The sequence below is a fragment of the Melanerpes formicivorus genome, unplaced genomic scaffold (genome assembly GCF_026170545.1).
Source record: "Melanerpes formicivorus ecotype bairdi unplaced genomic scaffold, bMelFor1.0.p_v2 SCAF_15, whole genome shotgun sequence".
NCBI lineage: Eukaryota > Metazoa > Chordata > Aves > Piciformes > Picidae > Melanerpes > Melanerpes formicivorus.
Window position 1 is genome coordinate 5,727,894 of NW_027142367.1, and position 16,800 is coordinate 5,744,693.

Consider the following 16,800-nt stretch of genomic DNA (forward strand, 5'->3'; position numbering starts at 1 on the left):
ACACGAGACCTAATGAGAGACAGTACCTCAAATGCAGTATTAGACATTCCCCCTAGCCCCCAAGCTCAGGATGAGCTAATGAAAGTCTGAACAGTGTGAGAAAAACCTTTCACCAAGTTTTTTGTATGTCCTATCAAATACTTTACAGCACATTTCTACTATAGAGGTTTATAGTTTCTTCCTTTGGTATACAGTGCTATTACATTTTCTTAGCAAATGCTTTCCACTCCTGGTGTTATTTTTTTCTTTCTTTTTTTGCACATGAAGGAATTTTCTACCATTTAGAAATTAGTGAAGGGTAAAAAGCAGAAAATACACAAAATAGAAGAGGACCTGTTACTCTGAGGATGGTAATCCCCATTGCATAGAGAAAACGTTTTGGATACTTTTTTTGCCCTAGCAGGAAAACTGGTTAGTGTGAGGCGGGAAACAAATGCTACTGTTCAGAGTCATTCTGTGTACAATGTATGTACTTACTCAGGAGGGGACGTGGATAGAGTATCTTCCAACATGACTTCTCAGTTTACCTCTCCTAGCAGTGGCTGTGAAATACCTGTATTTCCTCTGGTTTTATTTATAGTTGCCTATAAATACTTCTGAAACCCAGTCTCTTAAGTATCATTCAATTCTGTCATGCTAGACTTAATTACACTGATAATAAATACACATTAGATTATTTTTAGCTAAGCATGCTGTCATGATACTTCCTGTGCATGAAGCACATAAAAACTTAAATGTCAGTATGTGACGGCCCTCCAGAGTTCTGGAAAACACTGCTAGAAAACTGCCACAACTGAGCTAGTTTCCTTAATTACTAAGTACACCTTGATGCATTATGGCCATATATGTTGGTTTCAATAAAGTGTTTGGGAAAAGGCTATTTTTCTGAGGTTGCTCATAATAAGTGATGAAAGATTGTGACTGGTAGTGTCTGGAGACTGCACACTCCTTAAACAGATTTCCTCAAATCTCAGAAGAGCATTCCATGAAGACAGTAAGAGCTTGCGTCAGAGCATGAGTACCATCAGAAGGACTGTTTCCTTTCCAGGTCCTGATCAGTAAATCCTGAAGTAAACAACACATAACCTATCACTCCTGATCAAAGAGACTTGCAGGTAATCTTTTCAGCTGTTAACTCCTGTCCAAACACCACAAGTGTTAGACACTGGGTGAGACACGGCCAGAATACAACAGATTAAATATTTGGGAGGTGTTAAAGGAGAGCTTAAATAATGTTCTTGGAATCAGTAATAGTTCTGGTCTGTTTGCAGCTGGATGGGTTGCAGGGGAAAAGCAAGTCTTTTTAACCTTAAATATTTGGGAATGCTGCATGTTTTCACTGATTCAGTTTTTTATAAGCTCTTTGGGTATTTTTGGAGAAAGGTGGATGTTGAGGAGAAAGATCCTCAAGGTTTCTTGTGGTGTTTAAAAGTCAGGAGCAAAAACTTGGCTTAGTCTTTGTTTTAGACATGTACCTTATTAGCCTTTTGATGCTCATTACTTTATGAATGTGCCCTGAAGCAAGTAGTATTGTATACCTCTTCTCAACAACCATCCCAATTGTACTTAAGGATTTTATTTGTTTAACTGTAGTCTGAACTGGTATTTTAGATGGAGGATAAACCTGACTGTTATACCTGTTATTCTTAATACTTCCTGAAGGAAAGAGAAAGATACTTCTCAGAACTATACCTTCCCCTTGTTGGGGCGGCAGTGTTTTCTGCAGGTGGCAGGTTATGAGAAGCCCATCTATAGCTGGCACGCTTTCCTTATGCCTTTGACATTAAGCATCTTAAATGTTTCTAGAACCAAAGACGGCCCTTTTTCCTTACAGATTCACAGAGTGCATTGTGTTGGAAGGGACCCTCTAGGGTCATCTTGTCCAGCCCCTCCTGCTGTGAGTAGGGATGCCTCCAACTAGATCAGGCTGCCCAGGGCCACATCAAGTCTGATCTTGAATGTCTCCAGGGACAGAGCCTCAACCACAACTCTTGCAGCCAGGATGTGCATCCAAACAGTATTTAATTTGTTTTAGGGCAGTGGTATTTTATATATACTTTGGAGAAGCTGTAACTTTTGTTTGCATAGCATTGGGTTGTTTACTTAAAACTCTGTTGAGGAAACAAAGTTGTGACCCTCTGTCATATTTTTCTTCAGTGTTTGGTCTAGTGCTCTCTGTAGGCTTGCTGGCCATGATTAGTCAAGCATTCACCAGCTGGGATTGTTAGATAGCTACAGCCATGTATTTGATAGTTTGATATACCTGAAGGATCTACAACACAAGAATTCAGGAGAGCTGCATAGTGCAACTGGTTTTAATACCCATTTGGTATTAATCTGAATTTCCATGGAAGTGATGGTAATTGTATGTTTTGGGACTTGTCATTCTTCCTCTAGAATCTTTGGGGATCTTACCAATGCTTATAAATACTTAAAGGGTGGGTATCAGAAGGATGGGGCCAGTCTGTTTTCATTGACAGGACAGTAATGAGCACAAACTTGAACATAGTAGTATCATAGTATCAGTCAGGGTTGGAAGGGACCACAAGGATCATCTAGTTCCAACCTCCCCTGCCATGGGCAGGGACACCCCACACTGGATCAGGCTGGCCAGAGCCTCATCCAGCCTGGTCACCTCCAGGGACGGTGCCCCAACCACCTCCCTGGACAACCCATTCCAGGGTTTCACCACTCTCATGGTGAAGAGCTTCCTCCTCACGTCCAGCCTGAATCTCCCCACCTCCAGCTTCATTCCATTCCCCCTAGTCCTATCACTACCTGATATCCTGAGAAGTCCCTCCTCAGCCTTCTTGTAGGCCCCCTTCAGATCCTGGAAGGCAACAATTAGGTCACCTCAGAGCCTTCTCTTCTCCAGACTGAACAGCCCCAACTCCGTCAGTCTGTCCTCATAGGAGAGGTGTTCCAGCCCTCTGCTCATCCTCTTGGCCCTTCTCTGGACACCTTCCAGCATGTCCATATCCTTCTTGTAATAGGGGCTCCAGAACTGGATGCAGTTCTCCAGGTGGGGTCTCACCAGAGCTGAGTAGAGGGGGAGAATCACCTCCCTTGACCTGCTGGCTACACTTCTCTTGATGCAGCCCAGGATCTGATTGGCTTTCTAGGCTGCAAGTGCACATTGAGAGTGCCATCTAAACATGAGGAGGAACTTCTTTGAGGCTAGTAGAACACTGGACCATCTGCCCAGGGAGGCTGTGGAATCTTTGTTTCTGGAGTCATGCAAAAGCCACCTGGATGCCATTCTGTGCAGCCTGCTCTAGGTGAACCTGCTCTGGTAGGAAGGTTGGACTGGATGATCTCCAGAGGTCCGTTGCAACCCCTATCTTTCTGTGATTCTGTAATGAACCTGTTCAGATGTTTGCTTGGTTTATTCTCTAAATAGGACCCTCTTTTCACAATATGATATTTTCTCTGGAAGGGTATCAGAGGTTCATAGGCTTTGGAGTTGAAGTTTGATGAACTGAGAGACTTTCATAGGGTCAGATTTATTGTATGAATTGTAGGAAGTGGGCTTGCCTCAGAGCTAATAGGTTAGGTAGAAGTTGGAGAAACAGGACATGTTAAGCTGAGGTGTTCAAATGCTTAAGTAATTCATGTAATTCTGAGATTATCTCAATAAGCATCTTTGAGCTCTTGGGGATGTAGCTTGCAATGCAGTTCTGCAGGCATTTTAAGCCATGGTGCCACTGAAAGGAACACTCTGTCCTTCTTTTTCTTTAGTCTGTACCTTTCCCCTGAAAACTGAAAATAACAAAGATTACCCTCTCTACAACTCCAGTGTAACCCATATCTGATAAGTACATTGCAAAACCAAAAAGGAGGCAAGGACAGACAGGAGTGAATTTGTTGGTGATAGTGATGGCTTTTATGCTGCTTTAGGATGTTTGAACTTCAGTTCAACTTCAGTCCTGCAACTCACTAGAAAGTGGTTAACATATTCAAAGTATAGATCTCCCATACTCTTCATAATGCATTTTGTAGTTCATTCTGAGTGTCAGGACTGCACACTATTCTCATATTTATTTAATAGCTTCTTCAAGAAGGTACTTCTGCAATACTGCCTTGCTTGCTTTTTGGGCAGAAGAGGGATCTCTTTGTTTATTCATCTTTGGTGTTTTGGCAAATTTTTGGTCTCCTGCAGCCTGCATGCAGCTGGTCTCTGGTCAGTATGATCCAAGGAGTGTGTAGCACGACATACTAACAGGTAGATAAGCCAAGTCAAGGTGTGGAGTTCAGAATCCAAACGTTGCAAATTGTTTTACTGATAACTTGCATCTAAATGGCAACCTTTTTTTTCTAAATTCTAGGAAAATGCATGATTGAGAATGTTTACATTATGAGTACAGTGGGCACTTTAATGGGGAAGGGCTTGAATGCTTCCGAATGACTCTAAAAGACAAATGGTTCTTTTCATGTAAAAAGTCTGCTGCTGCTCAATTTTTTTCTTAAAGCCTGCCTTAATCAGTTGTACAAAACATCATCTAGAAAGTCTTATTTTAGTTAAGTAGCCAAAACTCTCAAATCCTAGCTGATGAGTGTGTTTACTTAGGTGGCAGAACAAAAGCTTTGTGAGACTTCCAGTGGTGGCAAATCCAAAACAATGTTGATATTTCTGCTTTTACTGTGTCTGTTATATGAAAGCCTGTTGAGAGACTTAGGACAGTTTATTTTTTATTGAAAAGGGGAGGGGGAAACCCCACATCCCTCAATTCACTCAAGATGTGCGATAAGCTGAGACCACAACAAATGAACAAACTTAATTATACTCCAGCTTTTTTTTTCCATTCTCTAAGAAGTTAAATTATACCCCATGAGTCAACACTAGATTTTATTAGTGAAAGAATGGCAAAAATCTGCTGCTGAGTTCAGTTCAAAACTTGCCTTTAGTATTAAAATTAACATGCCTTCTTACATGGAGTTCTAATAATTAACTCTTCTTGTTCACAGATAACGACTCTTATTAATCATAAGGATAAACCAAAGCGTTCAGACAAGACTCTGCAAGCGATTCAGCGAGTTGGCCAAGCAGTTAACCTGGCAGTTGGAAGGTTTGTTACAGTAGGTGAAGCTATTGCCAATGAAAATCATGAACTGAAGGAGGAAATGAGTGTTGCTTGCATTGAAGCAAGGAGAGCAGGTATGTAGTTACTCATGAAGTTGTGCTTGTGCTATTTTTGGCACACTATTTTTAGTACTGGGAATAACGTAATAACTTGATTTAATTCCTTAACTATCTTCTGGTTCATTCAAGGCCTGTTCTGTTACCTGAGTTTCTCACTTAAATTGCTGTCATTTTATGAACAGGGAATGGAATTGTGTGTTGGCTTTGATTTTTATAGGTTCTTTTGCCACAAGCAATTACCTGGCTGCTCTTTGTTTTGTGGTGTAACTTATGGCAAGGAGTGGAGTTTTGAGAATACAGCTTTATAGTTTATTGCTCTCAAGCTGAAAGAGTGGAGTATTTAAAGTAATTCAAGTGTTGTGCTATTGAGGTCACTGTGTTTTGAATCTGAATATCTGAATGAAGGTCAGTGTCAATCCATATCTCATCAGGACTCAGTAAGATGACTCACATCAGTCATCTGATGACTCCTCTCAGCAGAATGAAAATCATATCATGCTTGCCTTTTTGCTGGATTCAACTTTTGGTGGAAACCTGCTGTGTGTGTGGATTGAATGTGAAGTATGGATAACTGACTGACTTGCCTGCCATGACCCTCCTCCACCCAGAAGCATCTGTCCAGGCAAACAGTGGATTACATTCTCTGATACTGTAAGAGAATGTCATTGTCCTGCTAGAAATTACTTTCCTAAATATTAAGTACTGCTCCTTGAATGACATTGCAGTTGCTCCTAGTGAAGGCATAATCTTATATCTGCAGTACAGCCTTCAGTAAGATCACATCTATAAACTGTTCTGTAGTGGTGGTGGTGGGGTTTGATTTTTTTTCTTTCATTTGGCTCATGGGAAATTCTGCTTAAAGCTTTTACTCTTTAAGCAGGTGGAAGTACCTGCAGGTGTGACAGACTTTCTAGTTATTGTGGCTACGGGGAGACAGTCTTGAGCTTCCAGATGTGAAAGCAAATAAATGACCCCTCTTGACTGCAGAAAGAAGTAGTACACTAATCCAAGACCTGGGCTAATGTACTTTAAATTGATTTGTTAATTTAAACAGTGGACTTCTGTGTGTATGTTTGGATTTTATCTTTTTAAATAAGGAGCCTGAGAAATCTGTATTTTGCTGTCCTAGCTGATGTGTTTCTTACTGAATTACTGGGCTAGCCTCCAATTTTGGGGATGCAGTTCATAATATTTTTGTGATTTAAAAAAAAAAGAAAGCTTAGAAATTTGGTATGGTGCTGTAAGAAATCCTCTGACAAATCCCTTGGTGAGTTGCAGCATCGAGAAACATGCTAGTGATGAATGATTATTTTCATGATTTGAAGGACTATTCTAGAGGAACTTCAGATTCAAAATTCACAGTGACCCCAGTAAACGTGGCTGCAAACAGAAATGTACTTAGTTACATGAAGCATGTGTTTTCTCTTCAGATATCCCAGTAGAATAGTATCATAGTATCAGTCAGGGTTGGAAGGGACCACAAGGATCAGCTAGTTCCAACCCCCCTGACATGGGCAGGGACACCCCACACTAGATCAGGCTGACCAGAGCCTCATCCAGCCTGGTCTTAAACACCTCCAGGGACAGGGCCCCAACCACCTCCCTGGACAACCCATTCCAGGGCTTCACCACTCTCATGGTGAAGAACTTCCTCCTCACGTCCAATGCTGACAAGCCAAAATTGCCAATTTATGTTGATCATCTCAACTCCTAAAAGAGCAATGCAGTCCAGATCCCTATTTATTAACTTGCCGTTTATGCTGTGGCCAAGTGCTTTTTTTCTCCCTATCAGTGTACCTATGAAGAGCTCAGAATCTAAAAATAGTCTACAATATTTTCTCTCACCAAATGGTTGTGCTTTTTTACATTTTAAGTTTTCTTTCCTGATACACAGTAATCTGCCTCAGTCTACAGGAGTGAAGATAGAGACTGTTAAGTTTTCTGTCAAGCCTCACATTCACCTAGGCATGGCTCAGGTATTTTTCTCTGAGCTATCTGTTTGAAATCTAACTGAAGAATTACATGGGACATTCAGGATATCAAAATGTTTGCTGCTCTATTTCTTTCTTTGGTGCTTTTTTTAACCAGTATTATTTCTGTAGACTGTTAAGTGCTGGACAAATTAAGACAGTCCTCTGTGCAGATAAATTCTGTCCTCTGAATTCAGTCTCTGAACACAGTTGCTCAAGTACCATTTGAACAACTTTGGTGTTCCTAGGCAAGCTGGTAAAATCAACCAAGTATATTGACTTGTATAAAAGAATTCCATGTTTTGACAGCATGGGCAGCAGAGAGCTCTTCCTAGTTAGAACAGACAATGTTCTAGAGCTGTTGATACTTCTTTTTAGCCAATAAATTAGATTGTGCCCCAGAAATTAAAGGGAAACTTTGTTAGGTGTAGATAGATTTCAGTACTAAAAGTTTTAGAACATTAAGGATCTCAGCTGCTAAGAAAAGTAGGAAGTCTTTAAATCAGTTGCATACCCTGAAGAGGCTTTGAGGGATGACAGATGTTATCAGTCTCTTGTGAAGGGTATAATCAGTGCTCTGAAGTGTTTCAGACTTGTTATGACTATTTCCTTGTAACAAAACTTGTAATTTTACTGACTCAAAATAGAATCATAAAACACTGCAAAGGGTCGTGTAGCAGATTTTGCCTAATGTTAGTCTTGCACTGTGACAGTGTTTACAGTGACAGTATAGTAGTGGAATGTAACTCAAAGAAACACATTTTTAGATGCTCAGCTGTGATTCTGTTTTTTCCCCTTTTTATTTGTTTTTTCTCTCCAAATCCCAGGAAGGACTGGTTAATTTAAAAGACAAAACACATCAAGAACGAGTTAGTCTCATAACATTTTCACAATTCTCTGCCAGTTGACTACATAGCCCTAAAAGAAGATAAAGAGTAAGATGGAAGCAATAAATAGCACTCCTATTTTTATCCTTTTTTTTTTTTTCAGTACAGAAAGGACTAAATTAAGAAGGTTGAAAATAAACAATCTGAAATGGACATTTAACTCCCAAGAATGGAGACTGCAATTTCTTGTATATGTCTTACAGTTTTTTACCAGCCTTACAGTGGCAAAAGTATTTTCTTGTGCATTACTTTTTCTCCTATCACCACATACCTGTGGGAGCCGTCTCTTTGTTTTCTCCATATTTGCTTATTAGGCAGGTAGTGGCAGACTGAAGTTAACTCTGTCCTTGGCCTTCTCTTGAGGTGGAACACATGTGCTTCTTCAACCCATCTCCCCATGGCATGCACTCTACTATGCCAATGTTTCCTCTGCTCCTGGGGAGCCCAGAACTGGACATGGTACACCAGATACTGTCTCAAGTGCTTTCTCTCCTGTCTCTGACAACATTCTGTTTGGTGGCCCTCCTTTGAACATCATGAAGTGCAGTAGTCTTACTCTATAATGCTTCAGTCCTATAAGTTGCAGAGTTGCTGTTTGGAATCCATTTATTCTTCATATCTGAAAATTTCTACAGGAATAGGAAATTCTGTAGATTATGAAACCATTAACTGAAATTTAGAGAGTGGAGGAGAAAGCGTACTCTGACCCTTCTTGTATCCCACCCCTTCAGTGGTTTGGATGTTGCAAGTGTTGACAATTGCTTGACCTTTGCTATTAAAATTGGAAAATATCTCCCATTAATGTTTTATCTCTCCACACTCACCAACTTCACCCCTTCCACCTGCTTACTACTGTAAGAAAATTAGCATATGTCACAGATGGAGGAAAGACACAGTACTTAATAACAGTCCAAATTTAAATACGCAGAGGGTGCCACCAGCAGTCAGTAGAAGGAAGTGAAGTGAAATACAGTTGTAGGTAGTTCTGAAACTGTTGTTTGATCTCTCAAAGGTAAAAGCTAAAAATGCTTAATAGCTCAGTATATTTTGTAAGTATGAAATGTTAATGATTTCTTTTTTCCTTTTTAGGTGAAACAATTGCAAAGCTTACAGATGTGACCAGCTTAGATCATCCAGAATCCGACAGACACATAACAATCTTTACAGACAAAACGGGTGTGGTAAAAGCTGCAAGGTTGTTGCTTTCTTCTGTCACAAAGGTGCTGGTGTTAGCAGACAGAATTGTTATTAAACAAATAATAACTTCCAGAAACAAGGTATTCATAGTTTCTTTTTTTGTGTGTTATGTTTAACTTTTTCCTGCAGGCAATGCAAAATGAAGTGGTGTTTTCATTATATCTCTAAGGGAAGTGCAAAATAAAATTAAAGTCTTGCACATGTTCACCTACCAGGTCCCTAAAGAGGAATAACTGTGAAATCAGGAGAAATAGAATATCAGTTTTCATTGATGTTCTAAGTTTTAGTCCACTGACCTTATGCACTGGAGGAGACACTATTTTACTCCTTATTTAAGTTTGCTGTGAGGTGGAAAGTATCTGTCAGTAAAATGGTCTATAAGAGCTTCTACTTGCTAAAGACAGGATGTTTGCACTGTCAAGATCAAGACAAGGAGGGCATTATGAATGTGTCTAAAGCAAAAGTGGTGAGGAATGCTGCTAAAAGGTTGAGTTAGTGAAGTGAGGTTTACAAGTTAAAAGGTTTTTTTTTGTTCAGTTTATGTATTGAAACTTAGCTTGAAATCACTTAGATGCCTTAAATTATTTATGAAGGCCTATTTCATGTACTGCACTGTCTTGCCTGTAGGATATTCTTTCTTTTTTCCCCCCCTTTTTTCTGCTCTCCCTTGATGTGCTAAACCAGAAAACCCTCATGCTTGAAAAAATGAGGTCCTGTTAGGGCTTGGGTCTTACCATTGATTTTGTTTTTTTTCCAACTTGTAATCCAGTGCAGAGCCTCTCTTCTGCCTGCTCATGCTGTCTCTCTTCCTTTGTCCCAGTTTGCTTTCCAGACATGCTGGATTATATTTTGCAGCTTCCAGATCCAGGACACTTAGTTGAGTGCAGAATTCAAAAACTATGGAACACATGCTTCAGTCTGACTTCAGACTTAGTAGCACTGATTTGTTGTCTTTGTGCTCTTTTCTCCTCCCAGTGGTTAGTGTAGGTGGTAGCATTTCTACCAAAATGAGATTGTTGAACTTATTTGCAGGTTTGATCTTCTTTTGCACTGGGAATCAGAATGCATTTCCTAACTTTTACTGCCTTTAGTGATTTTTCTTTTTCTGCTGTCATCTGCAGCCACACAGGGATTCAAATTAATTTACCTTTCCAGAAGTGGCTGGTGTTAACACAGATTTAGCCTGCAGAGCAGCTGTGCAAATGTTTGTGTCATGAAGAGATAAGGAGGGTTATATCTTTTCAACATCAGGGCATGATTTATGTTCTGAATACCTAAGAAACTGTGTATATGGTGCTATGAATACAGTAGGCATGGGTGCAAGATTTAATTTCATGGATAGATTCATAGACTGTTTTGGATTAGAGGGGACCTCCAAGGGTCATGTAGTCCAACCTCCTGCAGTGAGCAGGGACATCCTTCATTAGGTCAAGTTGCCCAGAGCCCTGTCAAGCCTGACCTTGAATATCTCCAAGGATGGGGCCTCAACTACTACCTTTCTGGGCAACCTGTTCCAGTGTTCCACTACTCTCATGGTAAAGAACATCCTCCTAACATCCAGCCTAAATCTCCTCTCTAATTTAAAACTGTTGCCTCTCACTCTATCACTACAGGTCTTTGTAAATAGGCCCTTTCCAGCCTTCTTATAGGCCCCCTTCAGGTACTGGAAGGCCACTGTTAGATCTCCCCAGAGTCTTCTCTTCTCCACGCTGAATAACCCCAGCTCCCCCAGCCTCTCCTCCTAGCAGAGGTGTTCCAGCACTCTGATAATTTTTGTGGCCCTCCTCTGGAGCTGCTCCATCAGGTCTATGTCCTTCTTGTGTTGATGGCACCAGGGCTGGATGCAGTGGATATTTAAAATGAAGGTATTTAAAATGAAGTCTCATACGTCTGATTGCCATAGTCACCCTAGTCTTTGTGGTCTGCTGGGCTTTACTGCATGTGTTTGAGAATGTCTGCTCTTGTTTATGGTACCAGTAGAGCAATTCACATCTCTAGGACCAAATTAAACAAATGTTGGTGAGATACAGACATACCCTAATATTTATAGAGTATGCTCCTAAATAGAGTGTCAGACACTGGTATGGTGGATAGCAGAGCAGTTTGTCCTGTGAGAAATACTGTGGTGAAGGGTTGGTATGGACAGGGACTTACTTCATGCAAATAACAGAGACACTGCCGTATAGTATGGTGCAGATTATGAAAAGGCAGGAACAGGATCATCAGTACTGCCAGATGGAGAAGATGCTGATTTCTTGGAGCATCTCACTGCTCTGAATATCTCAGTTTGTCTCAACGTGAAGGCTGGGAAGGAGATGCGGTCCCTTCTTTAAACATTGCTGTGAGTAAAATCAAGACGCAAATGAGGTCATATATCAAGATGAGACTATTTATTAGAAAGAAAATGCAGAAGAAAAAAAAAGCAGAGAAAGAAAGAAAAGGGAGAGAGAGAGAATGGAGAAAGAGAGAAGGAGAGGTGGAAAGAGTTAATTACCACCCCAGGGTTCTTTTCTGTCTTCATCAGAGGGGAGGGGAGAGATGTCCAAGGAGGGTGTTGCTGACGTCCCTTCAATTTGTGATGTCCTGGGTGGCATTGCTCCAGCTTGTAGTGTTTCCAGTGATATTTTCCTCTCTGCTCAAGCAGGCATAACTTGGGGGGGTTTATACTGTTAATTTATTGTATCTCCACATGGCTCACATCAACAATGCATAAGTGGATTTCCAGGGGGTCTTCCATGTGTCTGCAGGGGTTGGCGTGAAGTTGCCTCTGCCCCTCTTTTCCTAGCACTGTTCACCACACCCCCTGAGCAGTTGTGGTGTTGGTGGGTCATTCAGGATGATCTTACCTTTGTTCAGACATTCCTATGCTCTTAATGTAATCCTCACATCCCCATGTCATTTACATGTTCAAGAGAGGATTCTCTCACACAGGTGCATTGTCATCTTAGAGACTGATTGCCTGATGTGGAGCTTTTAGGGCCAGTTTTGTTGCTGCCTCTTTCTGAATGCCTTCATTTTTGTTATCATCATCTTCCTCATATGAATGCAGCAGTTAAGCCAACTGAGGGCAGAGGACAGAAAAACAGCATAGTGGCTCACAAACTGAAAGTGATTGAGGTCTTCTGGAATAGTGATCTACTCCAGAAGCCAGCCTCTGGATGACGATTGCAATGATCCTGTTCCTGCTTCTGCATTCTCCACACCACATGTACTGTCCTTATGTTCTTAGGTTGTGTGTATTTCAGTCCCTGCCTGCATTTTTCCTACCCTGCAAAATTTGCTTCACTGTCCATCAGACTTAGTCACTGCATCAGTGAGCTTCAAGTCTTGCTCCACTTACTGTCCTCCATCATGTTAGGAGTCCCAGAGCCATGAACAGGGATGTGATGGATGGTGGACCTGTTGCTGCACTGTGTGGATTGGATCAAAATCTGGATGTGCCCTGAAGTGGTGTCAGCCTATGACTACCATCTGAAAGGCAGTATGGGTAGTGCAGCAGCAGCTGTGTAATGCTAAGTTTGAATTTAGATATTAATAGGAACTTAAAGCCTTTTTTGATACTGTATTTTTAACCTCACATTTCAAAATGCACATTTTAATCACTGTCTGTGTGTTTCATGATGAAGAAAGTTTAAAGTGAAAAATTATAAAGCCATCAGAGGTATTTTGCATTTTAACTGCTCACAAAGAAGCTTTAGACAAATTTCACAGTATCACACAGTACCACAGTATCACACAGTATCACAGTATCACCAAGGTTGGAAGAGACCTCAAAGATCATCGAGTCCAACCTGTCACCACAGACCTCATGACTAGACCATGGCACCAAGTGCCACGTCCAGTCCCCTCTTGAACACCTCCAGGGATGGTGACTCCACCACCTCCCTGGGCAGCCCATTCCAATGACAAATGACTCTCTCAGTGAAGAACTTTCTCCTCACCTCGAGCCTAAACTTCCCCTGGCACAGCTTGAGACTGTGTCCTCTTGTTCTGGTGCTGGTTGCTAGAGAGAAGAGACCAACTCCCTCCTGGCTACAGCCACCCTTCAGGTAGTTGTAGAGAGCAATGAGGTCTCCCCTGAGCCTCCTCTTCTCCAGGCTAAACAATCCCAGCTCCCTCAGCCTCTCCTCATAGGGCGTGTGCTCAAGGCCTCTCACCAGCTCTGTGCAGTTTCTCCCTGTGTATAGTTTGTTGGAATGTCTTGTTTGGCTGGAATGTCTAGAATTGTTATCTGTAATGGTAATGTATGTGCTTTCACCAAAATTTTTATTTGAGAAGAGATTTGTCATGACAGAAACGCTTGCTTTAGTGTAACTGTAACAGAGTTGCTTGCAATCAAGACCATACTCATTAAATATTACTATACTTGCTTAAGCCAAGAATGATTGAGCATAATTACTGTTTTTCTTTTATCCATTCTTGGAAGAGAAAGTTGGACTTTAACTTATGTCTTCTCCTTTCTCCACATTCAGTTTTCTACCCCTGTGAGGAGAGGCTGAGGGAGCTGGGGTTGCTTAGCCTGGAGCAGAGGAGGCTCAGAGGAGACCTTATTGCTGTCTACAACTACCTGAAGGGAGGTTGTAGCCAGGTGAGGGTTGGTCTCTTCTCCCAGGCAATCAGCACCAGAACAAGAGGACACAGTTCAAGCTGTGCAAGGGGAGGTTTAGGCTGGATGTTAGGAAGAAGTTCATCATAGAAAGAGTGATTTGCCATTGGAATGGGCTGCCCAGGAAGGTGGTGGAGTCACCATCACTGGAGGTGTTTAGGAAGAGACTGGATGGGGTGCTTGGTACATGATTAGATGGTGTTGGTTGATAGGTTGGACTCAATGATCTCAAGGGTCTCTTCCAACCTGGTTAATTCTGTTGTGTTGTATTTTATGCTATGCTATGCTATGCTATGCTATGCTATGCTATTCTATTCTATTCTATTCTATTCTATTCTATTCTATTCTATTCTATTCTATTCTATTCTATTCTATTCTACATCTTTCTTTTTCCAGTCCTGTGGTTCTCTGCATTTTCTCTTTGTGCTGTTATTTTCACATCTTCATCTTTGTGTGGCTTCCTTCCAAGTCCTTTATACCCCAGCCTTGCTTATGCATCAACACCTGAGTCATGAAAGTTCCTTTTTATCCACAGCCTTTCTGGAACTGACTGCATAACATAGGATGCTCAGGCACTGATAAAGCAGACAGTTCCACAGTACTCACAGGATTTAGCGAAACATTTGCTTTACATGGATTATAACCGAGATTGAGCAACTACTCTATAACAAAAGAGGAGATGCTTCTAGGAGGGTTTGTGTGAGTTGCAGAGAAGGGGTAGTTTGACATAATCAGGTAGGAAGACTGCTTGGTTTTAGTTGGAGGAAAAGATACTTTTAGCATAGGAAAGGAAAAATAAGTTGGAAGTTTCTTTCAAGTACAGCTTGTTACATTTTCATGTATTTTATCACCAATCTGAAGCACAACAGAAATCTATGTTGACAGTGATCACTTCAGGAGTAGCAACTATAGCAGCTATGCTTCTAACCTGAAAATGCACAGGATCCATCTCTGTTACGGATCATATTGTAGTGACTCCAGCAGGGTAGTGTCAGAAATTTATAAGCTATATGATAATTTTTTGCTGAATGCTTTAAGAAATGCAGATTTCACGTGCTTTTATGTATCTTAACAGCTTGATACAACTTGGATTCATTTTGTTCTTTGTTTTGGATAGATCTAAAAAACAATATCTTCAGAGTTAGAATTAAGTTTTTATGGAAAGTATAAAACTATATATTAACTCATTCCTAATTGCTTTCTGTTGTGGAATGCCCACAGCCATTGTAACACCTGCCTGACTCTGAATCTGGTTATACACTTTAGAAAGTTACCCATCTGAAATTCAACTTTAAAATGGAGAGTTACAACATAGGGATATAATCTGTGTCTTGACTTCAAGTAATTATGGTTTTCAATTTACTATGACAAGAGTATTTTTCATAACTCTGGAATCCGAATCCTGTAATACTGTGACTCATTATTTTCCATAATACTGGAAAGAGTGAGGAAAAACTGTTTTGAGGATTGACAACGAATTCTTCATTTTGAATAAAGCATGATTCTTAGTCTAGACTTGCTTTCCAGCTGTTGGTGTATTAGTGCTCAAAGAGTGGTGAAATAAAAACGTTTTAAACTTTTCCAATCTTGGACGGGAGCACACTGTGATGGGTTAGGAACTGGCTGGAGGGCTGAGCCCAGAGAGTGGTGGTGAATGGTGCCACGTCCAGCTGACAGCCAGTCACTAGTGGTGTGCCCCAAAGATCAGTGCTGGGCCCCATGCTCTTTGACATCTTTATTGATGATCTGGATGAGGGCACTGAGTCCATCATCAGTAAATTTGCTGACGACACCAAGCTGGGGGCAGGAGTTGATCTGCTGGAGGGTAGAGAGGCTCTGCAGAGGGACCTCAACAGGCTGGACAGATGGGCAGAGTCCAACAGCAAGAGATTTAACACATCGAAGTGCCGGGTTCTGCACATTGCCCACAACAACCCCATGCAGTGCTACAGGCTGGGGTCAGAGTGGCTGGAGAGCAGCCAGGCAGAGAGGAACCTGGGGGGTACTGGTCAATGGTAGGCTGAACATGAGCCTGCAGTGTGCCCAGGCAGCCAAGAGGGCCAATGGCATCCTGTCCTGCATCAGGAACAGTGTGGCCAGCAGGAGCAGGGAGGTCATTCTGCCCCTGTACACTGCACTGGTTAGGCCACACCTCGAGTACTGTGTCCAGTTCTGGGCTCATCAGTTTAGGAAGGATGTTGACTTGCTGGAGCATGTCCAGAGGAGGGCAATAAAGTTGGTGAGGGGTTTGGAACACAAGCCCTATGAGGAGAGGCTGAGGGAGCTGGGGGTGCTTAGCCTGGAGAAGAGGAGACTCAGGGGTGACCTTATTGCTCTCTACAACTACCTGAAGGGAGGTTGTAGACAGGCAGAGTTTGGTCTCTTCTCCCAGGCAGCCAGCACCAGAAGAGGACACAGTCTCAGGCTGCTCCAGGGGAGGTTTAGGCTGGATGTTAGAAGTTTTATACAGAGAGAGTGATTGCCCATTGGAACGGGCTGCCTGGGGAGGTGGTGGAGTCACCATCACTGGAGGTGTTCAGGAGGAGACTTGATTGGGTGCTTGGCTGCATGGTTTAGTTGATTAGGTGGGTTGAATTAGTTGATAGGTTGGACGCAATGATCTTGAAGGTCTCTTCCAACCTGGTCTATTCTATTCTATTCTATTCTATTCTATTCTATTCTATTCTATTCTATTCTATTCTATTCTATTCTATTCTAGTTGATTCTATGATTCTATGATTTAGAAGGATCTGCAAATAAAAGTGGTTTAGCAAGAATGTTTTCTGTTTGGCATCCTGATAATCTACAGTAGTTTCCCTTATCTTGCAGGTCCTTGCAACAATGGAACAGCTAGAAAAAGTCAGTAGTTTCCAGGAGTTTGTACAAATATTCAGCCAGTTTGGAAATGAAATGGTAGAGTTTGCCCATTTAACTGGAGATCGGCAAAATGTGAGTGTTAAAAAGCCAAAAAGCTGTGACAGATCTTGTAAGGTAAACATT

General features: G+C 41.5%; 1 protein-coding gene across 1 annotated transcript in view; it reads left to right on the forward strand.

The window, feature by feature from the left end:
* The window catches only part of CTNNAL1 (catenin alpha like 1), a 62,330-nt gene that overhangs the window by 12,972 nt on the left and 32,558 nt on the right, over nucleotides 1–16,800 (forward strand). The window contains exons 2-4 of the mRNA XM_068147483.1: nucleotides 4,966–5,155; nucleotides 9,087–9,274; nucleotides 16,630–16,749. Of these exons, the coding sequence (XP_068003584.1) occupies nucleotides 4,966–5,155; nucleotides 9,087–9,274; nucleotides 16,630–16,749 (498 nt within the window). The remainder of the gene's footprint in view (nucleotides 1–4,965; nucleotides 5,156–9,086; nucleotides 9,275–16,629; nucleotides 16,750–16,800) is intronic.